Raw genomic sequence first — 26,654 nt, forward strand, 5'->3', positions numbered from 1 at the left:
AATGCAGGCAGAGTGTTTAGTAAGTAAAGTGAACCATGTGTATGTGAAAAGTGATTTTAGGCTCTGGGAGTTCTAGTCTCAAAGATTCATATAGTACAGCTAAGCTTCCAATAAGAATATTAAATTTTGGATGCTTGTTTAAATTGGACCATCAAACGTTTTGTTGTTTGCTCATCACTATCTTAAATACAAAAGTAAAACTGGCTTTCAACAGAAGATCAGTAAACTGGAAACTAAATCTGGTCTAAATTTTGCTGGAAAACAGGACAATTTTTCACAAAAGTTTTTGTGACAATTTCCCATTGGAACCACAACTAGGAACTTCTCACTTATTACCTCTGTACTGCAAATGAGATTTAGAAACGTTTTAATTTATTTAAAAAAATAAAATAGCTCAACAAATATTCTTTCTTTCAGTACATGGAAAGACTAACTTGTGGGGCTTTAAAAAACTATAATGTACCATATGTAACTCAGCACACATTAAGAGTTTTAAAATATATATGAAAAGTTTCAAAAGCACTATGGAACCTAGACTTTAACTTGATCTGCTAACTTCTGTGAAAAACTAAAAAATCCTTGTAGTCACTAGGATTTTACCTAGAGTTGGTTAACTCAAGTTAAGAACACACTTATTTTTCCCTAAGTGAAGACAAAGCACTAGTGTAGTCACAGTTTAATACCTCTACAATTGCATCTGCTGGTTATGTTCGACCAGCTAACACAGTTGTACAGATGCTAAGCTGTGTCTACACTAGGAAAGAAAGTGTATTTTAAACGTGTTAAATCGTAGTGAAGAAATGACAGTTGTAGTTTTAACCCATTTGCTGGCACAGCCTAGCATAAAATACAAATTCTGGTAATCTGGACACATGTTTGGGGAGTGTCCATATTAGCTTTACAAACATGTTAATTCTTTCAAGTTAACTGGTAATCAATTAACATCAGGTTAAAAAAATCTATTCCATTCTACATTGCATTTTAAACCCGGGCCCACTCAGGTTTGAGCCCAAAGCCCCCCCATCATCCACCCACAAATCTGTCTGACTCTGATTGGCAATCATTTAGGACCTGGGTCCTAGGACCCACCTGGGAGGGCAGGCCTGAGCCCAAGTCCCACTGACACTTGAGTCCAAGTCTTAGTATTCAGTTCTGTGGACATACCTCAAGCCACAGACCCAAATCAGAAGGTCTGTGTAGTGCAGTATGGACATGTTAGCGCAGTTGAGAGACCCTGGTCCAGCAACTGTAAATCCAGATTTATGGTGCAGTGCAGACACTCAACTGCAGGTTTGGAAACAGAATCCACAAGCACACGCACCACAGACCCAGGTTTACAATGCAGCGTAGACATACTGTCCTCATAACCATAATATCTGAGTGCCTTCCAGTAGTGCATCAAACCACATGACTAACATCGGTCAAGTGTGGTTCGTTCTCTCTCATCCTTTCTTCAGGGGGAAAAAATATACGTGTGCAGTAAAGTTTTTTGTTTTGGTAGGGTTTTTTTATTGTTGCTGTTGGGTTGTTTTTTTATGTACAAGCTGCTATGTGTTTGTGTTAGTGTTAGAGAAGGCAAAGTCAAAGAAGTGTGCCTTGCACTTGGAGCAGAAGGTTTGTGAAGGTCCACAGTTCCAGTGGGAGTTCATTCCACAGTTTTAGATGAATCTGCAAGAAAGCTTTCTCCTACACAGATGACCTTTACCAGTGGAAGAAAGCATTATTGAGCCGAAGTTACACAGTTGTTGACCACAGTTCTCATCTCTGAGCTTTATGCAATCTTTTAAATATCTTGGACCCAGGCCACTGAGAACCTTGAAGATAAGAACCGAGACCTTACACTTGACTCGGTGTTCTATAGGAAGCCACTACATGGAGCAGAGGACAGGCTTGAGTAATCATGGTAATCTGTGCTGCTGAGGAGATGCATTGTAGCATTTTGTACTAGGAGTTTCCTATGGGCTGATGGCTTCATGCGTAGATGAATGTGTGTCTAGAAGTCTAGACATACTATAGGTGTTAAGGGATGTTTCAAGTCACGCTAACTAAATCAAGTTAGCTAATTCAACTGAAAAAAGCATCTCATTTTTCTAAGGATATTCAAGGCTTAAGGGGTTCACAGGATTGGGGCCTCAGTCACTTTTAAATAGATTTATGACTTAAACTGTAATAGTTTCCTATTCTGCTAAAATAACATATGGGGAAAGAGACACTCACTATCTATAAAATTCACACTTCACGTTGCAATTAGAAATCTGAAATTATATTTTTTGTGTTTAAAAAAAGGAATACATCTGCTGATCATTATTTTTCCAAAACACAACATACTCTGAATTTTGAGCTGCTTTAAATGAATGTTGCTCAAATTTGTTTTAAAAAAAAGAGAAAAACAGAGAAAAATCAGAAAGAGAAGTGCAAGTGGAAAAAAGCATATTTTAAGTATCTGTATAATAAATTAGAATAATAGCTATGTCTAACTTAATTTAATAATTTTTCACAAGAACGAAATTATTTTATGTAACTTACCTGTTTCATTGCTGTTTCCCCTATTTTGTCAGAATGTTTTCGAATACTCTCTAAAAAGTCCTTGAGATCTGACATGGAAATTTCTTTAATTTCTTCACGCAGTTTTGGAAGATTTTCTATCATTATTTGGCAAAAACGATATTGGCTAACTCTAGGAAGGTACGTATTTTCTAACTGTTCCATTGTTTTTAAAGCAGAATAATATCTGTAAAGAGTTTAAAAACAGGTTATAAAGACATCTTATAAATTTTAAGGAAGCGTGCTTTGTTATTTTTGCTTCTGTAAGCCATCAGAATCATACATATCAATATACAATATATGATTAAAGCATTTTATACTTACAAAAGAGTTAGGTTTAAAAAAAGGTCAGTCTTAGAAAGCTGTTAGTTTAGTTAGAAAATCAAGGTGGGTGAGTTAATATCTTTTATTGGCCAACTTATGTTGGTGAAAGAGACAAGCTTTCTAACAAGACAATTTTTTAGTTACAAAAAGTTAGCCAAAGTGACCTGTCAATTTGAAATCCAGTCATTTTCAAAACAGTTAAAAGTACTCTTAAGTACAAAATTAGGCTCCACTGTACAAACTGTTTTGTTCAAACTAACCCCTTGTACTATTCGCAAAAGCTTGAAGAGTTGGGACCTTAATATTATAATAAAATCTAGTTAGTTCTGTTTATTTAGCTTAATTTATTGTTTCATCGCTACTAAATATATTTTTATTAATTTCTTTGATTTTATAAAATACAATGGTGAGTGCTTGGGGTGCCTACCCCATACATTTAAAATAAATCACAAAGGATTAACTCTAAAAGTATCTGCCTCGCCATCCTTAGAGAAATAAATATATACATACACCACCTTTTTCCTTTATGAATATTCTGTTCAACAATGCACTTTTTTGCTGCAAGCCATGATTTAATACTAATTTCAGTTGCTGCTAAGTCCCCACATGAACAATAAGAAAAAATGATTGCCTATGGTAAATGCAGTGAAACGGATTATACTCAAAGTGACAGTCAGTGTATAAAATAAACTGATAAATATACTTTTCTCTAATCTTTCAGTTACAGTTATCGTAAAGCTTCTCTCCCTGCAAACACTGCTGTACATAACTAGCCTTATTTATGTGAATAGTCCCCCACACTGACATAAAAAGAAACTACTCATGTGAATAAAGTGTGCATGTTTGCAAGATCTGACCTTAGATATGATTTGTAACAATAGTAGGCAAAAATTGTTCAGAAACTACTGTAATGTAAATTTTATGCTAACTGTATTCCTTTAACAGGTCAAATTTTAAAAGACAAAATTAGGATTTTTACCCATCTCACTTCATGTAAGTGGATTTATGACCTTAAAGGATTTGGGGGAGAGCAAGTTAGCCTTAGCTATCTTTTTTTTTTTTTTAAGGATATTCAGACAGCTTAACCCATTTCAACAGTCTCCCTTTTTAAAATATTACATCTTTATATGGCTCACTTATTTTTCATCAGCTATTAATGTAGAAAAATAAATGCTTAGAAAAATAAATTGAGAATTTTTGTCATATATCAAATTAAAAGAAAAATGATTATTTCTGAAAATGCTGTACAACAACCATAATTTGAACTCCCAAACTTGTATGCCAAGTGAGCAGTCTTATCCACAGAAATACAACTTTTTTCTTTTTTTTTTTTAAAGTAAGGACGAGCACTCGTCTAAATTTGCTATGGTCTAGGCCAACAAGTTACAATAACAAAAAATTACTCACAATGGACTTTTAAATGATGTACAGATTTTAGTATAATGTTAATTAGGAAATCAGACTTAAAATAATAGGAAAAAAGTCATCAAATGCCTCTTTTTACGATTAGCTTGATATATCAAAATTTCACACAATTCCATGCTATCTATCCAAATTCTTCATTACACTAAGAGCCTGTAATCTGTGGAAAACTAATATACGGAGACAGAGATGCAAAATAAAAAGAGTACCAAGTAGTCAAAAAAAAATCCCCTGCATAAAGTGGTTCTAAATTGAGGAAACAATAGAAACCCCTCAGATGCAACATGCAGTGTACGCCTTTTAGATTAAAAATAGATGGCTTTGTTCATTTTCATTTTATTTTGTACAACATTCTGAACACATAAAGCGCTAAGTGCTTATTATTAGAACCTCTCTCTTTTCAAAAAGTTTCCAATGTGTTCTCATTAGAACCCAACAAGTTGCCCCATACTTTCCATTCACCCCCAGTCAGACTCACAAACACCATGAACTGTTAGAACCCAAGGCGAAGCAGGATTTTAAAGTTATCGAGAGGCACAGGAAACATACAAACCATACGATATGAGACAGCCTACTATATTAGCAGGTATGATAATAAATTGTTCTGTCAACAAAAATGTTGCCAATCACTCAGCATGGAAGCCATTTAAAATAAATTTTAAAAAAACATTTATTTTGGGCTGAATCCTGACTTCTGTAATTTAAGAGTAATGGTACAGAAACTTCCTAGTCAAGAAGGAAAAGGGGTCAAGTTTAGGTCAGGCTTAGTTAATATGTTTTCTAAATGCAATCTTTTTCTTAGCGTATATGCAAGATAACCCCTTTAGTTCAATTTTAGTTGTTTGCGTTGTAGCTTTAGCTTGTCTTTCTCCTTATAAGCCCCACACAATCAATAAGGGAACTGACTGAATGACTACATAATGGAAAATTTAACATACACAAAGTTCTTTTAAAACATACAAAGTAAAACTGGAAAAAAAACATCTCTTTCAATTATGGTAATTTTATGTGTTAATTCAAAATAATAGTACATAAAACTTTTGTGAATACATAAGCAAAAACCACCTGAGTATTTCAGCTGTAAATTTTGGTTCTATACAAACAAATTCTCTCACTTCAAGATGGTTGAATTCAGTATAGTCAAAAGATTGGGGGGGGGGGAATTGTTCTTTCTGCACGAACACAACTGCTTTCAGTAGACTGCAAACAAAGTAGTTTCAAGTGTAAATTAGGAGCCTTTGCTTTATTGTATATTTGCCTTCTGTTTATTTTATATAAAGCAAGTAGAATGTTTTCAATAAAAAGGGTTTTTTGGTCTGTGTGTGTGTCTGGTTTTTTGTTTTTTAAAATGACAATGTCCAAGAAGGCCACATGGTGAAACTTCTAAGGAGGAATAAGTCTATAATAGCATCAAAATCATATAAAAGGTTTTTATTTAAATTATACAAATCAGCTTATCAGAGCACAGTTAGTTCATCTGGAAGGTTTTGACGGCTGTCTCTAAGATCAAAATTAACATAATCCATTTTCAATCCATTCTAGAGTTGCTTACTAATTATATATATAAGGTCCTGAGCGCGTGCGCACTCTCTCTCTCTATGCATACACATACACAGGACCTTGCCCCTTTAACATCTGTTCTGATAAAGCACTGAAGACATAATTTGAAAGTCACCAGCAGGTTAGGATTTAAGCTACAGAGTTTTGCATATCATTTCATGGTGTTATTTATTTTAATTTTTTATCTAGAAAATATTATTTATGTATAAATGGGACACAGGAACTTTGTCATAAACATTATTAGCTCTCAGCAAATGTAATGAAATGTACAAACTGAAAGTGACTAATATAAATGAGTTAAGCAACAATTTAAACATTTTAAAATGTCCTCCTTTAAGATATAGAAGTGCATTGTTACTACCTCCTCTGAGCAAGTCTTGCAAGAATAACTTAACTAATACCCAAGTTTTGAAACTATGAGGACATAAAAATGTGAAGTAGCAATAAAAATCATATGACATAAGACAGCAGAGGGCTGATAAATCTTCCCATCAGGACCAGAAATCCATCAATAGGATTTCTTTGATCCCCACTGACACCTCCAAAATACAAAAACTTCTAATAATATAAGGAAGCAGATTTGGTGGGAAAACAAAAAGATAAAAATTATTTATATCTGAGTTCACTATCTTGTTTTGATACTGAATTGACCCCTTACAGATTGTCCAAGCCCCGTCTATAGGGTAGGGAGGCCCACCTGGGAAACACAGAGGCTGCACCACACACTTTTCTAAAAGAAGTTCAGAAAGGCATGAACCTCCTTGCTGACTAAATTACTTCTGCGCATAAAACAATAAATGATACTAAAAATGGCATGGAGGAGTTCCATGAGAGAAATGCATAGGTGGAGTGTCAAACTGAGGGCACTGAATCTTCATCTCAAGCCATAGCTGCTGGAAATAAAGGTGCTGGGGGCACTGACACACCTCCTGGCTTGAAGTGGTTTCCATTATATACAAGGTTTACAGTTTGGTTCAATGGATCTCGGCACCCCCACTATAGAAATTGTTCCAGCGCCCCTGGCTCAAGCTCAAACTAGTAAAATAAACTAAAATTGCTAGAGAATCCAGGAAAAAAATGGAAGACATGGGGGACAGAGCAAGAAAATTTAATCTGAGGTTACTGGATCTCACTGAAGGAGATCTGCTTTTTTCATACAGTACTTCAGCAAGAAAATCTTTGCAACAGAGCCTTCTGACCATGGATTTAAGACCGAGTTAATTGTAGCCATCTCCAAAAACCTGCTGCTAATAATAAGAAAGAAAGAAAGAAAGAAAGAAAGAAAGAAAGAAAGAAAGAAAGAAAGAAAGAAAGAAAGAAAGAAAGAAAGAAAGAAAGAAAGAAAGAAAGAAAGAAAGAATCTTAAAATTCCATGGCAAAGAAAGAAAAGCTTTAATTAGCCAGAGAAGAGGACTGAATCTATAAAAAAGGAAAAAATAATGTTCTTCTCTGACGTGTGTGTCCACTCGGAGAAGAATGCTATATATACTACTGTAAAAAGACTGAATGAGAAGAGAATATTCTTTGTTCTTTCATATCCTGCCTAACTCAGAGAACTTTATAGAAATCAAATTAAATTCTCCAGCAGTATAGTGATCTCTTGGAAAATCAAAAGGTATCTAAATAACTAACATGTGAACCTAACCGATAGCCACTGAAAGATAAGCCAGAGAAGAGGAAAAGAGCTGAACTTTTAAAAACTCATTAGTGCGTGTTTACTGTTTACTTGTTTGAAACATTAAAAAATAAGGGTGGTAAAGGATGCTATAGACAGGGAAAGAGATAGCTGCAGTATTCACATGTGTTTCAAATTTACAATTATACAATATCTTTACTTTATAAGGAAATTATAATAATTTTCTCTTCTCTAATTAAATTCATATCATGCAGGGTCCAACAGCAATCTTTTTGCAGAATAAGAGTGTAGCTCAATACTTTTTATTTAATTAGTAAATGTTTACGTCTAGAATAGGTGTTATTTTTGTACAATTATGTAAGAGGTAAAAGTTGGCACCAGTATTATTTATTGATTCCATTACCTAGTGGGGGCTACTGATGAAACTGTAGGAGGAAAAACAAAGCAAGCATTGAACATTAAGTTATAAAACCTAAAGATAGTTACAAAAAATAAAAAGTATATTTTTCAATGTATAAATTGGAATGATATATGATGGGGATACTAGCATTATTGCTATGGGATGTGCCATAGAGGAAGTGGCACTTAGAGGAAGATTTTTTGTATCTGTATCAAATCACTATGTGTGCACTGTCTCCCGCCCCCCTCCCCACTCCCCCCAATGCATACACGCATTATGCAACAGGGGAGGACAACTTTTTTTTTTTTTAAGTAAAACTGATATTTCTAACATAAGATACAATTAGATCAGAGGATGCAACACCTCAAGCAGGAATTGAAAGGACTACAAATAGTGTAATGTTTAGGGGAAAGCCAAATTTTTCTCCCCCTACACCTCAGGAATGATACTGGTGATGTGTTTTTCCTCCATGGGAGTAGGGAGGAGAAAACCCCAGTATAGCATCAGGGCAATTGGCACTGACTTCAGCAGATCCAAGCCAGGACTTCCTGGAGTTGATCTACATTGTAGCAGGAGAAGCTGCATCTGCTACAGTAAAAAATTTGCAGGTCACATATTATGAGCTCTCTGTATATATCTTTCAAAATTGAGTTTGCAGCCTGGTATAGATAAATACAGAGCAGTCTCACACAGATTCTTAGGCTGTACAAATTCCCCAAATCATCACATTCAGGAGAGAAAACAAGCTAGGGAAGGAGATTCTAGGGGGAGAAGCAACCCAACATGCAGGTGGTCTACACGAGGCAGGAGACCATGCTTGCTTCCTGGACACAGATGGTCCCTCAAGAGAAGGATGAGCTAGTGAGAGGAACAGTGTTTAGGATGTTCTACATGACTCGATTCAGACTGATCTGAAGCATAGCAAGAGAGTTCTCTTTCCTCCATGGATAAATTACGGGAACATTTGCAATGACAAACATTCCTCTGTGGATAAAAGTGATTTGAACTTTCTTTCTCAGAAACTTTCCCGTTTTCTGAGTGTTGCCTAGCCCAGACTTGTAAAAGAGCTGAGACCCTGAGCTTTTCTAGGAACAAAAATGATGTACTCATTGAGATCTGTAGGACTCAAGACCATAGGTATCAGTGTCCTCAGACTTGCAGGGTGCAAATGAGGAAGAGGGGAACAGGATGAGGGGTATAGGTCTTTTGAGAGAACTAGGAAGCTTAAGCCATCTTCCTCGGGAAGGAGGGATTGGTCTCTCAACCAAGTCAAAAAAGCTACATAGTAATGGTGGGGATTCAGAGCCATCTGTGGGCTAGTAATCTCTATTTAGTTCCTTCGGGGGAAGTAATTCAAAGAAGTTATTGTGATCATAAAGAAGGCAACGCAGATTACAAACACTGGGGTACTGCATGAAATACTTAAGGCAAAGAAGCATACACCACATCAATCTTGGGGAACCCAAAGTCTAGTATTTCCTTCACCTCTGACCAAACCTTTCCTCCTGGAAGACATGCTCACTTCTGAATGGGCACAAAAAGCTAACAGAATAGGGAAAAGGCATGTCCTGTCTTAAGAAAAGGCCCCAAATACTCAAAAAAATCTGTTAGAAAACTTTTAAACATTTAATCAGCTTCAAAAAATTCAAGGTGGCAGTGTCCCGTTAAGGGGGAGTAACCCTTTCCTTCAACACGTTGAAAAAAAAAATTCTTTAAGGAGATACAAATACTGTGGTTTCCTCTAAAGGGACCCACAAGTCAGAATATAACCATAACAAACTCTTTAGAAAGTTTTGATTGGTTACAAAAAGGAAGGTGAACAATCCTTAACCATGGAGCATGCTAGAACTTTGGACAGCAAAGCACTGATTCAGAAGTACAGGTTATTACGGCCAAGGCACAGTGTGGGTTGGCAAAGACATGCACTTATGTAGGTATACAATTTAATTCATCCTTCAAACAAAAAAATTTTTTTAAACTTTGTTTTTGGAGCAATTTTTTCTCTCATATATAGACATCTCTCAATATATAAGGAGAGGTGGAAAAAGTGTAAAATCGTATAAACTATGAAGATTTGGTAATTCATCCTTAATTTCCTAAAATCCAGTAATTTTCTGAAACCTCCCGAATAAATCTGACAAAGGGTTAAGAGGCATGTAAAGCAGCTGTCAGAATACACAAATAGAAGCAAGCAATATGGAAAACCAAAGTTTTGGGGGGGTCATCTGGAAAGTTGCTACTTTAAGATATCTACACGCATATTCTCGGTTATCATTGGCTTGAAATCACCTAAGCTTCTTTTATTGTCTAAGTGCCAAAAAATGCATCATTAAAAAAAACAGTTAGACTTCTGGTGTTGAGTTAAGTTAAACATATCATAAACAATGACAGTGAGAAAACATAATGTTATCAGCATGTAATATTTAAACAGTTTTAAACATTACTTCTGAAGATATATATCACAAGTTTTTGTTTGGTGTTTTGGGGATTTTTTTTAACACAACTCCAGAAGACTTGATTCAAATTTTGAAACAATATTTGACAAAGAAACTTACTTGGCACTACTCTCCTTTCCTTTTCCTAACTCAGTGTATTGCCTATTTAGATTGTAAGCTCTTTGTATGTCCTGCCCTCGTACTAGTCTGAAAAACACCTAACTTGCTGCTGGTGGTATATAAATAACAAATACTAATTAAAAAAAAAACCTTACATAAAATGAATTTCATATTCAATATGTTCATAGAAACTGGTTTTAAAAATGGTCAGTGCTAACAGAGAAAGAAAGCCATATGACCTGGGTACAGCTACAAAAGTAAAAAAAAATTAACGTCAAAGAGTCACCATCTTGACTGCAACATTACTTTTGTGAAGGAAGGGAATCCCTGTAGCCCAGTGTTTCTTAACCTTTTCGATACCAGGCAACAGCTTGCTGCCTTCCTAAACTGTTTCAGGGAGATCTCAGGGACTGGCGCCGGTCCACAGACCAATCATTGAGAAACACTGCAGCCAACTACACAGCTTAAAAACGTTTAGATTTAAAGCACTTCTTTTAAAAATACTATTCAAGCAATCCACGAGGGTGGTTGCAATAGGGACTGTGCAATTTCTGTAGTTTTCCTAGGACAGCAACCGTTTACAGCTATTTTCTTCACAGGGATTGAACTTGAGTCACCTCAAATACAAAAAAAACCCACCAAAAAAAACCACAATATGAAAGAATAGGAAAGCACCACCTGGCTTAACCCACCTGCCTACTTTTGGTCCATCTCAATGCTTCCCACTTGTTATTTAACCAGACCTTTAAATCCCTTCCCTTCTATAGGAACAGGTGTCTCAAACTCATTTGTATTCTATGTTGACCAACTTTCCACTGTAATATACTCTATACGTTTATTACCATTTGGGGTGGGGGGAGAAATTCTGCTTTCATTCCCTGCTCACTCCCACTATCATCTTTTTTTATGAAAGACCACCTACTTTTTGAACCATTTACCATTACGAATAATTTATCTTAAGAAACTATCAGTCTATCAATTTTGAAAACTTCACAAAGTATCTTTTTTTACAACAAGACTGAGCCACCATCTTTTCCTTGGAAGTTAAATTATTGATACCTGTTATTACTTTAGTTGGCCTATGTTTTGCCTTTCTAAAGCAGCACCAGCCTTGTAGTACAATGATCTATATCATACTATTAGGATTCTGTGATATTGCAACCACATAATTTGCTGTAGAATTTACTCATTGCTATAGAATTGTGTCCCAGTTTCTCAGCTTTCATTTTGAAAATGTTTCTGGTTCTTGAAGAGATAACGTGAAAAACACGAACCAAGCATAAACTGATGTAGGGATGCTTGCCTGAATCTGCAAAGTGCCTAAAACTAAAACTTTGAGATTTGTGACCTGCCCCTTTCATCCTAAATAGGGACACATGCTCTTCACAATTTGGGCATTTTCCCAATATCCCATAGAATTCAACATTTTTGCCAAGCACTTCACCATTTTGCTGCAACCAGGACTCCCAATACTTTTTTCCCCTCTCTCCTTGCACTGTGATGACATGCCTATATCTGACTCCTGCTCTCCAGCTTTCCCTAAAAGAAGTTATTTGAATTACAGTGCATGCTTGCTGCACTGCTCCATGAAGCTAGGCAAAATTGGATCAGAGAAGCAGAGTTGGAGTCCAGCTCGCAACCAGGAGAACCACAAGCACAGACTGGTGAGCTGGGGGATTTAGAAAACAACACAGCAGTTGAGAACCACTCAACTAGAGACATTAGCCATTGTAGTCAGCTATCAGCTTCCCTCTTCTCGGGGTACACTGGGAAAGGAAATTCTGAGCTGGGCTACGTGGAGAACGGCATGGGAACAGAGACTTGGAGCTTCATCTAGAGAGCACGATGAAAAAATCCATCCTCAAAAATAGTCATAGCTGAAAATAATCAACAACGAATTTAATGTCACTTCATATATTTCAACTGTGAACGTTTGTTTGCCTGGGGATGGGATGAATGGGAATTTGAATAAATTTACATTGCCACAGAATTTAGAGGTTGCTGCTGTGGAATTTGGTCCCGTTGTGCTGTGGTTATATACTGCACTCATATAGCACCTTTCCTCTGAGGAACTCAAAGTCTTGGTAAAACGTACGAATCTCAACTCTGTATGAGATAAGGAACCATTGTCTCCATTGTAATGTATGGGTAACTGAGGCACAGAAGGGCTAAGTGACTTTCCCACAGTTACACAGAAAGTCAATGACAAAGCCAGAAAAAGAACCCAGATCTAAACCTCACCCACAAGATCATAGTCCCATCCATCTTTCCTACATTGGCTTAAATAAGGTCCAACAACAGCCTTAGCAATCTATTTATTTGTTTACAGGCATTTCTATTGCACTCATTGTAGTACTGAGTGCTTCCTACAGTACACTAACAATGTCAGTACTTTTGTATCTCTTTCTCTAACAAATCCTGTTGTAGTTGTATATCCATCATTTTCTAAAGCAAAATCTGTAACCTTATTCAAAGACCCATACAGGCAGCCACAGGCTATAAGATATAATACGGTTAAATAAAAAGCATGGTATGATTAAGTCACTTTAAATCAGTCTTTAAAAGAAAAAAAAATAAAAGCCTGGAAGATTCATTATAGTCTATAAACCCATAGCGAGTAATAAAACACTGGGAGCACCAACACCCCTTCCCTTAAGCCCCTTTCTCCCAAGAGTTAACCCCTCCATAAAACTCTCCAATGAGTCTTGTCTGTTTAGAGCAGACTCCTCATTTATTTTTCCTCACAACTATAATTCTTGTCAACTTGCATTATACATGGCTCAGGAGATAGTTAAATGGGATACAGAGCCTTTCACCCCTAGGTCACCAGTTCAAATCCAGCCCAGGTTGGTAGTGACCAAAAATTGTTACCAACAGATGGCTGTTTGGAATCCACTGCGAACCTTCATTCTGGCAAAGTAAAGCAACACATATTCCAGACACATACTTTGCATTATCTTAAAAGGTGATGTCTATAGTTGGAAGTAAATGAGCTTCTACTCTTTTGGCTTCTTTACGATGTGTAAAGAAGTCCTAAAAGGATTTTGTCCTAAAACCAAAAAATGCCACACCTTTTTCTCTGCTTGTTTTTTTTTTACATTAGCAATTCTGATCTTGTCTGCCATTTTATGGAAACTGGAGTACTAGTGAAATTACAGCATTTTAAAAGATAGAAATCTGAGAAATTGAGGAGGAAAAGTATTTTTATTAGTTTTTGTTTTTGTTATAATTAATTTAATGTTAATATCCAATAAACTCTTGCGAGAAAAAATGTCTTTGTTAAAGAGTCAACACCCTTATCTTTTCAATTAAGATTCAGTTCAATGAACATTCACATTCCACATCTCTGACACTCTCAAGAAGTTCTTCCTGCAAAAATAAGCAAGACCAGACTTGCCATTCATGATATTTGTATGGTTTAAAAAAAACAGAGGGGAAAAAACTTCATACCTCCTTTACACATCATAAAGGCAAAAAAAGAGGACAAATCTCATTTTAAAAAATCCATAGAATGTTGCCTTTAAGTCAGTGAAATATTTTTGTGTTTACAAAACATGCCTGTAAATGGAAAAATAGTAAATTGAATTCAAAATAAACTATCCCATACACCTCACACTCCACTGTGGAAAAAAACTGTGCCTCATGGCTTCCAAGAATTTCTATTAATGTGTTATTTTTAAGTGCCCATCTGTTTAAGCTTTTCAGCTTTTTAGTCAGTTTTAAAATTACAAATATTCTAATATTCAGTTATAAGCATTAGCTTGGACTATGTACAACCTTTCAGTAGCGATATATACTGAACTATTAGTAAGTATACTGGATTATTGGTACATGCCATGAGTTTGTGACATAAGAAGCCTATGCAGACGTAATCCCTGTTCCTCAGCTACTGTAGCAAAACTTAAAGAACATAACATCATGTCTGCTTGGCAGATATAAGATGAAGTCATTGAAGTCTCACTGCAATGGGACCAGAATTGTTGGAGAGAGGGAAGAGGAACCACAACAGCAGCATCACACTGACCCTGTGGAAGTCCCTCCAGTAGTACCATTGCAGTATTAAAGGGAACGTGGCTAGTGTACAGTCACTCTATGGCAGGGGTAGGCAACCTATGGCATGCGTGCCGAAGGCAGCATGCAAGCTGATTTTCAGTGGCACTCACGCTGCCCGGGTCCTGGCCACCAGTCCGGGGGGCTCTGCATTTTAATTTATTTTTAAATGAAGCTTCTTAAACATTTTAAAAACCTTATTTAGTTTACATACAACAATAGTTTGGTTATATATTATAGACTTATAGAAAGAGACCTTCTAAAAATGTTAAAATGTATTACTGGCACGTGAAACCTTAAATTAGAGTGAATAAATGAAGACTTGGCACACCACTTCTGAAAGATTGCCGACCCCTGCTCTATGGCTTTGTTGCCTGGCAAGCCACAGGAAATTACCACCAGAATTAATGTCAACTTCCACAGGATACCACTCCATGCCCTCTATGCTCCCCCACAGGGAAGACTAAGTCATAAGGAAACAATAGTCCAGGGATTGGCAACCTTTGGCATGTGGACCATCAGGGAAAGCCCCTGGCAGGCCGGGCCGGTTTGTTTACCTGCCGCGTCCGCAGGTTCGGCCGATCGCAGCTCCCACTGGCCGCGGTTTGCCGTTCCAGGCCAAGGGGGCTGTGGGAGCGGCGGCCAGCACATCCTTCGGCCTGTGCCACTTCCCGCAGCCCCCATTGGCCTGGAACGGTGAACCACGGCCAGTGGGAGCTGCAATCACCCGAACCTGTGGACGCGGCAGGTAAACAAACTGGCCCAGCCTGCCAGGGGCTTTCCCTGACGGTCCACGTGCCAAAGGTTGCTGATCCCTGCAATAGTCACACCGTTAATGACAGAGCCATACTACTGAGAAGAAAGGAGCCTGAGCAGTAGCATGAAGATACTGTCTCTCATCTTGAATGCTCTGAGGCAATGGTTCTCAACCAGGAGAATGTGTACCCCTGGGGGTACACTGAGGTCTTCCAGGAGGTACATCAACTCATCTAGATATTTGCCTAGTTTTACAACAGGCTACATAAAAAGCATTAGCAACGTCAGTACAAACTAAAATTTCATACAGACAATGACTTGTTTATACTGCTCTATATACTATTATACGGTAAGTATCACACTGAAATATAAGTAAAATATTTATATTCCAATCAATTTATGTTATATGGTAAAAATGAGAAGGTAAGCAATTTTTCAGTAATAGTGTGCTGTGACACTTTTGTATTTTTATGTCTGATTTTGTAAGCAAATCATTTTAAGTGAGGTGAAACTTGGGGTATGTAAGACAAATCAGACTCCTGAAAGGGATAGAGTAGTCTGGAAAGGTTGAGAGCCAGTGCTCTAGACCTCCATGGGATTTCAATACAGCTCTAAGGATACTGATACTATTAGAGGACCTCCCGCTTCGGCATTCCTTCTAGTGGGATGATAATGACATGTCCTAACCCCTACTCTGCTGGGCTGATACCTCTGTAATGCCACAGTTCTTGACTTGCAGTTTCCCATGTAACATTTCCTCTCCTGCAAATTTTTCTACAGGAGGTGACATAACCCTAAATCTTTAGAGGACTGAAGTTTATTTTTAGCTTTGAAGACTACTGATGAATACTCAATAATAGTAAAAAAAAAACAATCAACCCCAAGAACCAATGGGAGTCAAACTACAAAAATAATAGATTACCTGAAATCAAAATGCTGCTAAAAAACTGCCATTGTAGCTCACTCGTGTGATCCCTCCATGAGTCCACTCAGTAATTTAACACCCCTGCCAATTATAAAGCCAGACTGTTCCTGTCCTGTGCAACAGTGCAAGGAAGTGAGAGGACATGACCACTTTAACCAGGGCCGGCTCCAGGCACCAGCTTAACAAGCAGGTGCTTGGGGCAGTCAAAGGAGAGGGGTGGCACCTGCGGCAATTCGGGGGCGGCAGGTCCCTCACTCCCTCTAGGAGCAAAGGACCTGCCGCTGAACTGCCGCCACCAATCGCGGCTTTTTTTTTTTTTTTTTTGCGCTTGGGGCGGCAGAAATGCTGGAGCTGGCCCTGACTTTAACTAGTGTGCTATATCACCACTTGCAGCATGCAGGAAGCAGCAGGCTCCACAGAACAGCTATTCTAGCAAGTAGAAAGTGATAGCTGTACGTTACGGAGCAGGAGCATACGCTACAATGAGTATAGATCCAGGGAGTTTACTTCCTCTTCCCAGAACAGTGGATAGGAGACTGTGACTCAAGGATTCAGTCTCCCTCTAAGGGCAGGTCTACACTACCCGCCTGAATCGGCGGGTAGAAATCGATCTCTCGGGGATCGAATTATCACATCTCGTCGGGACGCGACAATCGATCCCCAAATCGATGCTTCTACTCCACCAGCGGAGGTAGGAGTAAGCGCCGTCAATGGGGGAGCCGCGGAAGTCGATTTGCCACCATCCTCACAGCGGGGTAAGTCGGCTCCGATACGTCGTATCTTAAATCGACACCCCACCCCCCGTAGTGAGGACGTAGCCTTAGGCTGCTCCAAAGATACTGCAACAACATGCTGCCCCTTACTCTGAGAAGATTGCAAACCAGTGATCTAGCCCATAGGTAGTAAACAGCAAACACTAATCCAACTCTGACGTCTAGAGAATGTCTTTTAGAGTTCACATTTTTGTGCATATAGTAAAGAGAAAATCTTTACACATTACACTAATTGTTTCAAATAAATAAGAGACTAACAAAATTTCTGCCACTAAAGGAAGATATATAGGAAACTGAATTATACATTTTCATGTACTGTGATAGATTACCGGGGTATTAATGAACCAAAAAGGGACCATTATTTTACCATTTTTACTGAGCTCCCTAAGGATCACTTTTATTCTTGGTCCTTAAATTGTTTTAGAGTATTAATAAAAGTTTATACTTCATGTCATAAAATATATTTCCATTGTATTCATGCTTGTTTAAGTAAAAATTGTTTTCTCAAGTTTCTTAATTAAGATCCTAGAATTGTTTTATTTTTCATGTAACGTCTGTTAATTTGTAATGGCATACTTGAAACAAAGGCAAGGAATGATGAAAAGACCTGACTATATGATTCACTATGTCTTGACCTTACTGGTCTTTATCAGTTTGTTAATAATTGTAAAAGACAAGCAGATGAACCCATTCATTAAAAAAGTTACACTTCAGTTATAGAAAGAAATTCACTCACCTTTTTACATTCATCTGCTCTTTTAGTTTGCTGTACATTTCCAGTACTATATAAAACAAAAATATTAACCCATTTAGATCTTATTGCAAATTAAATACTCTAGTTAATAAGAAAAAGAATATATACTTTAAAATTAGAAGTATATACTGTATATTATTTTAGTCTTAGTTTCACTTACACACTTTTCTCAATAACATATTACAATATGAAGACCAACTAGAAGTAGCAAAAAATAAGGTTCTAAATTGCAGATTAAGAGGGAAAAAAGTAAACTATTAAAGAGAAGTTAATTAGTAAAGAATTTAAAATGAAACAGTAGTTTCAAACATTTCTCAATGTAAACACACCAACTTTTGTTTAAATATCTGTCAACCAATTATGTTCATAGCACACCATAAAAAACCTGGGGAATGTCATTATGTATTATCACTTAATAGGAACAGTTCATAGAAAGGCAACAGTACCATCTACTGTCATTATCCTAAGTCACAACAGAAAGATTACGTAGTACAAAGGACAAGATTCAAACCTATCTGCCAACGTCAAAAACAGAAGTCAGTCTTTACAAATGTACACTATGAAATATAATGTTCTCCAACTATATACGAAACAATGTCTCAAAATGGTGCTGTTCTATAACATACTATTGTAATACTGCACAATGTTGAAAGATGCTACTATAAATAACATTCACAAACTTTTTAATGTTTTCCCTTAAATTTTTAACCACAGGAAAATAAATATTAAACAACAACTTCAAAGGTTTAAATGAAAACATATTTATTGTATGATAAAAATACATATGCTTAATTTTTTCGTATAATCTATGTCCTCTTGTTGTTAGCTTGCTAACAAAGCTGTATGATTACCCTATTACAATTATTATAGAATAAATATACCATAATGAGATCTAAATTTGGACACATCTGTAAGATCCTAGTAACTCTTCTGCTAAATTTCATGTTACAGAACATTGAAATATGAGAAAAAAAATAATACTTCTGTTGCATTTTGGGTACAATGACTTATCTCATTAGCTATTGTATTTAGCCAAATGTCACTATTGCATATATTTGTAACTCACCTGGAAGACACAACTGCAGTTTTTCCACTACTGTTGTAATATTCCGCTGCTGAATTCTACATCGGATGATTTCCTCTGTTTGGGCTATCACCTTAGATATTTTGTAAAAAATGACAATTAAATTATGCAAACAAATTTAATTTGCTGCAAATATTCAATTAAAAAACATTTTCTCACCTCTTTCCCAGCATCTTGAAGCCTTCGGTTGGTATCAGTAACTTGGACCTTAAAAATAATTTCACCTTTGTTAGACAAATATGCATATATTGCCCTGATGTAACTGCTCACCCTTGTAATTAGATCATGCTTCATGAGAAATTTAGAACAAAGAAATGCAAATTCAAATTAACTCTACAGCTTGAACTTGAACTTTTGATTGCAAAGGGCTTTTGTTAACTTCAATTACTTATGACAGTTCTTTCTAACAGATTCTGTGGCAAACTTCTCAAATTTACTTGGGATTTTTGAACTTTACTTGTTTCTGTAGGTCTGTCAAACAATTCAAATCATTGACCCAATTGACCACTGGTCCCTTTTTGATAACCTCAATGAGCTCTATGTGCCATTCATTGTCTGTAAGAAATGGTGATTGCATTTTATGGTAATTAAACATTCATACTTTGCTGAATGCAAACACTGGGTGGTTGATTAACATCAAACGTGGAAATCTCCAAACCACAGCAACATTTTAATGCTGCAGGTGCAGGCAAAGCTCGACCTCAGATTTTCCCACATATTAAGTGACTCATTAGGTCATCATAATAAGGAAGCACATTCTAGTTTATTAAAAATCTCATTAATTTCCAAACAAAGATGCTCAATGACCTCATTGACGCTGTATTTGGTCTCTTGTTATCTGAATATCCTTTATATAATGCTCTTCTAATCATAACCTCTGGTGAACTACGCTCATTCTGTCTGGTGTGCATATTTTGCTTTCCAAAGTGTAAAGAGAGCTAAAAGGGACAGGTCTCACAATTCATTATTCTGCATTCTGACTTCTGAGTAAACCTTAGTCCTCAATTCTAATGAATACCACAACACCACCTACTCTTTTGGAGAGCACAAGAACACTTTTTTAAAAATGTGCAACTGCAAGAGGAGGCTTTCCAAAAGAATCAAGATTTCTAACAATATTTTTTCTGAATCTGAAATTGAGAGGTCTTATTCATAATTTGGTAATCAAACTGAGAAAAACACAAGACCTATTATAAGAAATATTGCTTTTATCAATACTTTGCCTTTTAAAAGTCTTCCAGAATTACTTAATAAATTTATTTTTGGCAATGTTTTTTTTTAAAAATTATAAATGAAGAAATCAGAAAATGAGACCTAAAAATATGAACATGGCAAATTTATTATTATAGTAAACAAGACATTTCTGAACAGCTATACAATATCTGAAAATTTAATTGTAAACATCAGGATGTGTATGTACACCATGAAAGTCTTATCCCTTAAAGAAGAAACATTCCATCTAGTATTAATCAATATACACAAGTTTAAATAAGTAGTTTCTTACCTTTAATTTTCCTGCATCAGCCCTTACTTTAAGAAGTTCTGTAATAGCATCCACAAAGCCCTGATGGTGAAAATTACACATCTTTTCTATCTCTCTGTCATGGTTACGTATGCAAGCATCTAGTTTTTCCATAAATCTTTGGTGTGCATTTGGCTGGTCATCATATACAGACCTGTTAAATACAAATTACAAAACAGAACTTTCCTTTTTCTGAATAATTTAGTATAACAGATAGGGACCATTACTGAAATCTTAAGGTTTTCATCTTTTAAATTCAAACTTGATATCACAATGACATAATTTGTGATCCACACCACTGATATTATTAAACAAAAGACATAATTCAAAACCGAGCTCTGAACCTGACCCTTATGGCATTAATCCCAGTGCTTAACCAGTTATATCATGGTTGACCTCAGCCTCACTGGTCGGTTACTTATGCCCTTATGCTCAAATATGAGTACAAAAGACTCAGCTTCTCTAACCACTTCAAATAGCATGGATCACTTTTTCATCAAATTCCACTGTTTGTTAAATATAAAGAAGTGCAAATATACATATTTATTTTTCTAGTATGTCTAACAACAGATTTGCCCAATTAAATACATTTTGCATGACTCTAGCCAAACACAGTTAAGAAATATCCTGAAGCATTCAGCCCCCTAGTGGACTACAATCAACAGTAACTAATAAAATGAGATCTTTTTTCTCATAAAAAGATTTATATACAGTTCCAAGAGTGCAATAGGGCCAATATTTTAAAACACAAATGCATAAAGTTTCCACCTAAATCTATGCCTAGGCACACAAAAGTGGTCTGATGTTCAGAAGTGGTGAGCCACCATCACTCCTATTGACGTCAGTCCTTTTGATAATCAGGCTGTTTTTATTTAAGATCCTAACTATGGATTTAGTTGCCTAATTTTAGGCATCCGGTTTGAAAACTTTGGCCATGGGACTTCACAGACAAGTAAGGAGTCTGTGTTGTTCTTCCTGAGCTGCTTATAATCCTACTGATGACATACAACTGAGGACTAAGAAGCAGATACAATAAATAGCAAAGTTGAAAATGTGATTTGTTAATTCCACCTGTTTTAATAAAATTTGGTTTTGAAGTTTTCTGGGGTTTTTTTTTGCAAGGGTGGGGGTTGGTGGGTTGGTTTGTTAATTCTTTGAAGGTAGAACTAGGATTTATAGGCCTCATGGAAGAATTGAACGTGTAGCTTGTTGAACTTGCTTAGGAGAATAGTAGTCACATGAAGAAGGCATAGATTTCAGAATGGGCAAGGAAAGGATATAGTGGGCGGTTAATCTTTAAGCTTCAACAGAAGGTTCAAAGAGGAGTGAGAGGTATGGGCAGCTAAACAGCAGAGAAAAGGACAGAGTCCTTAAATCTGATCAGTGAGGGAAAGGCAATCAAAGGATTAGAACAGTGACTTGACATGGTCACAGTGACGGGCAAGACAGATGACTGTTGAAATGGCAACACAGACAATGCAAGAGTCAAGGAAGTCAGTAAGAAAGTTTTAGTATTGCCAACCCCAAGTGTTCAAAAATCATCAAACTCCCAAAAGTATGAAATTGGTTTAAAAATCATGAGATTTTTTTAAAACTGAATTATTTTAATTTGCCTTCTAGTTTTTGGCCTTTTCACGTTTTCAGGCTTTTTTTCACAACCAGAAGGGCTAGAAACTTACTATTTCCCTCCCAAAAGGAAAGTCGAGATTCTCACGTAATTATAGGTGCTGGAACTAGGGGTTTTGAGATTGCTGCCGCACCCCCGGCTTGAAGTGGTTTCCATTATATACAGGGTTGCAGTCTGGTTCAGTGGCTCTCAGCACCCCCACTATAAAAATTGTTCCAGCACCACTGCATGTAATCACCTGACCTGGGCTTTAAGAAAAAACACAGAGATACTGTAACTTGGACAGAGTTTTTGGCCGTGTATTGAGACAGATCATACATCTGGATTTTGAGTATTTTATTCACAAAACTAAAAATATTTTCCATTTTGCTGACACCTATAGGCGAACAGTCATAGCACAAAAGAGAGCCTTGGACAGGTCATGTTCCATGGAAACCTCAACTTTCATCTCCCCCATTGTAGTTGTTTATTGCACTGTTCCTCAAATATTAGGAAAAAATAAAATAAAACCAAAATATTGAAAAAGGCTAAAATAAGCAAAGATATAGTTGTGATGGAAATCATCCTGCATTCACACCCTACAAACTACTGTAATAATCTTTGTACAAAATATGCCTTGTGAGGTATCATTTGAAAACTAATAACTCACTGGTTGATAATATCATATTGAAACATGTGTAGTAACATAATATGTAAATTTATAAATGTGAGCTGAAATTATAACTGAGGTGTGTTTATCAGACAAGTCTGGGGAGTGGGCAAACCCATTTCTCAAAGGACATAGGACAAGCTGATGTCTCTAGCCAGATGTCATCAAAGCTGATGGGCCATTACCTATCAAGTGGACATTCTTTGGCAAAGAAGGGGAACAAGAACAAACAGATCAGCATCTTAGCAAACAACAGCATGAAACCTCTTTCAACACAAAACTCCATAACTCCAACCTCATAGTGGGAATGAACTTCATCCAGGGGTAATCCTCAGGAAAATGCAATAAAAGGGTGACTGAACTATAAAGTGAGGGGCAGAAACACCTCCAAGGATCTCTCCCTATATCTCTCTCTCTCCTTTTCACCTAAGACAACAAAAGAAAACATTGGATTTTGGCAGCAGATCCTGGCTGAGTGTTTTGGTCAGCAATGTTTCTGGAAACATGTGGTAAGGGACTTCACCTTGAACCAAGTCTAGTTCGTTAAGTTTAGTCTTTATATCTCTTATAACCATTTCCAACTTTAATGCCTTATACTTGTACTGATTTAAAACCTATCTTCTTGTAGTTAAATATACTTGTTTTATTCTTTAATTAAAACTAATCCAACATTGTGAATTGTTTGGATAGCTTCATTTTAGGTAACAGACTGTTGAATATTGATCCCCTTAAAGGGCAACGGACCTAATATATCTTGACTGTCCAGGAGAGGGCTGGACAGCACATGACACACATTGGGGGGGGAAGGGTAAGCGGGGGGGTGGGGGACCAGGATTAGGAGTATGTTGGGATCACTCTGGAAGTGCTAATCAAGGCTGGTGGAAGCCAGAGTGTGAATGATGTGTGGCTGGCAGGATGCAGCTATACACAGACATTCAGGGTGTTACCTGCATGCTGGAAGGCTGTTTGTGAGCGGCCCAGGTGGAGTTACAGCAGCAAAGCATTGTGAGGCACCCAAGTGCGCAGGGCAGGGGTCACATAGCTCCTCACTGGTCTGGATTGCACCCCAGAATGTCATAATTGTACAGGACACTAGCGTGCAAACATTCCTGATATTTTAGTTTTACTTTTCTGCATGTATAAACAACAAGCTTTTGTTCTCTCTTACAAAATGAACTTTCAATACAGACATCCCCTTAAGAGAGTCTTCCTATATGATAGCATATGATTTCTTATTTCTGTAACTTACTATAAAAACTTAGCTTTAAAATTTTCAGAAAAGGGTATTTGCTATGAATGAATTTTCACTCCAAGGCAAGCTTCCTCCCCCCCACCCACCCCATTCTTTGGCAAAGAGATTTAGCTTTATTCCTTTTTTTAAAGTTGCTGAGATCTCGAGTCCACAGAGGGAAAACTGGGAAGCACAGAAAATATTGAGGGACCTACTGAGACATTTAAGTGGAGATTCATATTGCTTTCTTAAGGTAGAGTCCATTTATTTGTCCCCAGAGTACAAGGGGAAGTGTTAGCCTCTAGCAAAGTGGAGATTTCTCCCCTCCCTCCCACTCCCCCAAAGACCTACTACTGCTGGATTAATCTTTGAAGACCAACAGTTTTCCAGTGTGTCTGGAAGGCTGTAGATTTAGTCTGAGGTTCAAGAATTGGGGAATGGTAGAGTCTGGAACCCTCTAAGTTTTTGTAACCATCTTGGCCAAGTTCTTGGGGAGGGGAAGAGTCCTATCCTTCCAAGTCTCTACAGGGAAGTATGACTTCCCATCCTTCTGAATCCTTCTTCTGACTATACTCTCTGGGAAGCTTGGGGGTTTACTAGAGTCATAGAAACTTACTTGCTGAATAAAGCTAGAATTGAAATGTCTGACAAGGCCTGGCACTTCTGAGGAGAAAAGGGACAGAGAAGAGATGGCAGCTTCCCCTTCCTCTTATAGGGAGAGCCTTGAACTATTGAGATTTTTTTCCATTTTGATACTGACTTACACTTAGGATGTCCAGCTGGGGAAAGCAGTTGAAGTCAGAGGAGTAAAAGAGGTATTGAGCAGCCCTGCATAAAAGAGGAAGTTATTTTCAAGAGCAAGCAGATCCTGGACTCCCAGATAGTCTGATCCACTAATACATGCAAGAAAGTGATGCAGGGTGCTGAGAACTATACTCTCTAGCCCCCTACCACATCATGGACAAATCCTGTAAGCTGCTTGACCTGGAGCAGCAAATGCTGTAGTACTCCAGGGTCCTAGTATGGGACAATCATCTGAGCACTATTCTGTCTCCGCTAGAAGAGGAAGGGGCTAACATGCTAGAACCTGGAGAGCAGAAACATAAGGGAAACAACTTTGCAGTGCATTCCTGGAAAGGGAATGAGAATGCTGAGGAGAAAGAAGCCACCAAAACACGGCTTGGAAGATATTGTGGACACATCACCTGCGCCAGGATATCACTATTGCCAAACTATGAGCATGTTGTTAAAGGAATTTGGACTTGGTCACACTTGTGGTATTTTCTGCCTATCAAGCAAGCTGGACTACTCTATGAGAAGCTGAAGCCATCTGCTTGGAGCTAAAACAGAAGATGAATTAAAGGTTGCATGTAGAGGCAGTGCTGGAATGGGGGGGGGTAAAATCTCAGAAGCAAGCAATTGGTCACTCTGCTTAGCAAGTTCAACCAGCAGAGAGAAACCTATTGGGCCAGATTTTCAATGAAGCAGAACAAATTTGTAAGTTTTCCTATAATATATACTACCCAGTCAACTGTAGTATTGCTGGAAGAAGACCATGTTGGAAGGACAGTGGTGGGAACCTTACACTGCCAGTTCTACATATAGCATGTGGACAAAGAAAGAGCTTCCTTTTCTAAGGTTATCTATCTACACTGTTCATGAATAGGAGGTTTCATTAAGTGAATTTATCACAATTTAATACTAATAAAAAAGGAGAGCTAAAAAAATAGATGAGACCTAGACGCAGAAAAGGACTTTGAAACATGATGTGATGAAACAAACTCCATACACTGAATTTTTTCTATTTGAATACATAAACGGGGAAATAATTGGGCACTAAGAGATTGGCAATATATCAAAGATCTTATCAAATAAACAATTCCCGACAAAACAATGATCAACTAGGAAATTCTTGGAAGCACATATCCAGGTGCGAGATGATGCAGTGTCCAGTACGGGTTTTTGTATGCAGCTCACCAGCTTTATACCTAAACATTTCATATACATTAAGGGTTAATACTTCCCTAATTCACAGAGGGGAGGGAAGGATAATCTCACCACACCCATAGGAGGTTGCAAAGTATTGTTATTCCCAAACTGCAGAAGGAAAACTGAGACATAAAAAGATTACGTGACTTGCCAAAAGTCACACAGTCAGTGGCAGAGTCAGGAAGAAAACCCAAATCTCACATGTCCCAGTTCAGTCTCTTAACCACAAGACCATCCTATTTGTCTATAGGGACACCAAATATTTACTGTTTTCTATACTGCACCTTGCCTTTCCATAGAAGCAGATAATACATACATCAACATTTTGTTAATCTAAAACATTATCTGAAAGACTATCTTTAAGGTTCAGCAAATAACACAAAAAGTTATAAAGTTATAAAATGATCCTAACGTAACCATCACAGCACAGTTTTTATGTCTTACATACGTAAAGAGCTCCATCTTGTGGGAATGATGACAAATTAAACCTTTTCTCCAAATTGTGATGGAAAACATGAAAGGGAACTTCTAAAATCAAGCAAGTTATAATTATATCACAGTGTTTCAAAGAAATGTATATTTTTATAACCTAAATAAATGAAAAGATGGGAGACATTAAACAAAATGTTCACTAGGTACCATTAATAAATAAGGTTGTATAAACAGAGATCAGATCTACATCTATTTTGTCTTTACTGACCAACTGGTATGCACTACTTTAAAAATATCACTAAATATTTAAATTTTTATCTGAATGTTAAATTTATAACAGCTTTCCTTTTCTCTTTTTTTTTTAAAAATCAATCAAGTCTCTTTTATTTAGTGGGAGACTCATTACTCCCACTTCATTATT

General features: G+C 37.1%; 1 protein-coding gene across 4 annotated transcripts in view; it reads right to left on the reverse strand.

Annotated features, from left to right (window-relative positions):
* Positions 1–26,654, reverse strand: part of EXOC6 (exocyst complex component 6) — a 186,445-nt gene that overhangs the window by 122,277 nt on the left and 37,514 nt on the right. For all 4 annotated transcript variants that reach the window (XM_024101232.3, XM_024101235.3, XM_005301283.5 and 1 more), the window contains exons 2-6: positions 20,288–20,459; positions 18,943–18,990; positions 18,766–18,856; positions 17,682–17,727; positions 2,527–2,731 (exon numbers count right to left, since the gene is read on the reverse strand). In XM_024101232.3, the coding sequence (XP_023957000.2) occupies positions 2,527–2,731; positions 17,682–17,727; positions 18,766–18,856; positions 18,943–18,990; positions 20,288–20,459 (562 nt within the window). The remainder of the gene's footprint in view (positions 1–2,526; positions 2,732–17,681; positions 17,728–18,765; positions 18,857–18,942; positions 18,991–20,287; positions 20,460–26,654) is intronic.

The sequence above is a fragment of the Chrysemys picta genome, chromosome 7 (genome assembly GCF_011386835.1).
Source record: "Chrysemys picta bellii isolate R12L10 chromosome 7, ASM1138683v2, whole genome shotgun sequence".
Classification (NCBI taxonomy): Eukaryota; Metazoa; Chordata; order Testudines; family Emydidae; genus Chrysemys; species Chrysemys picta.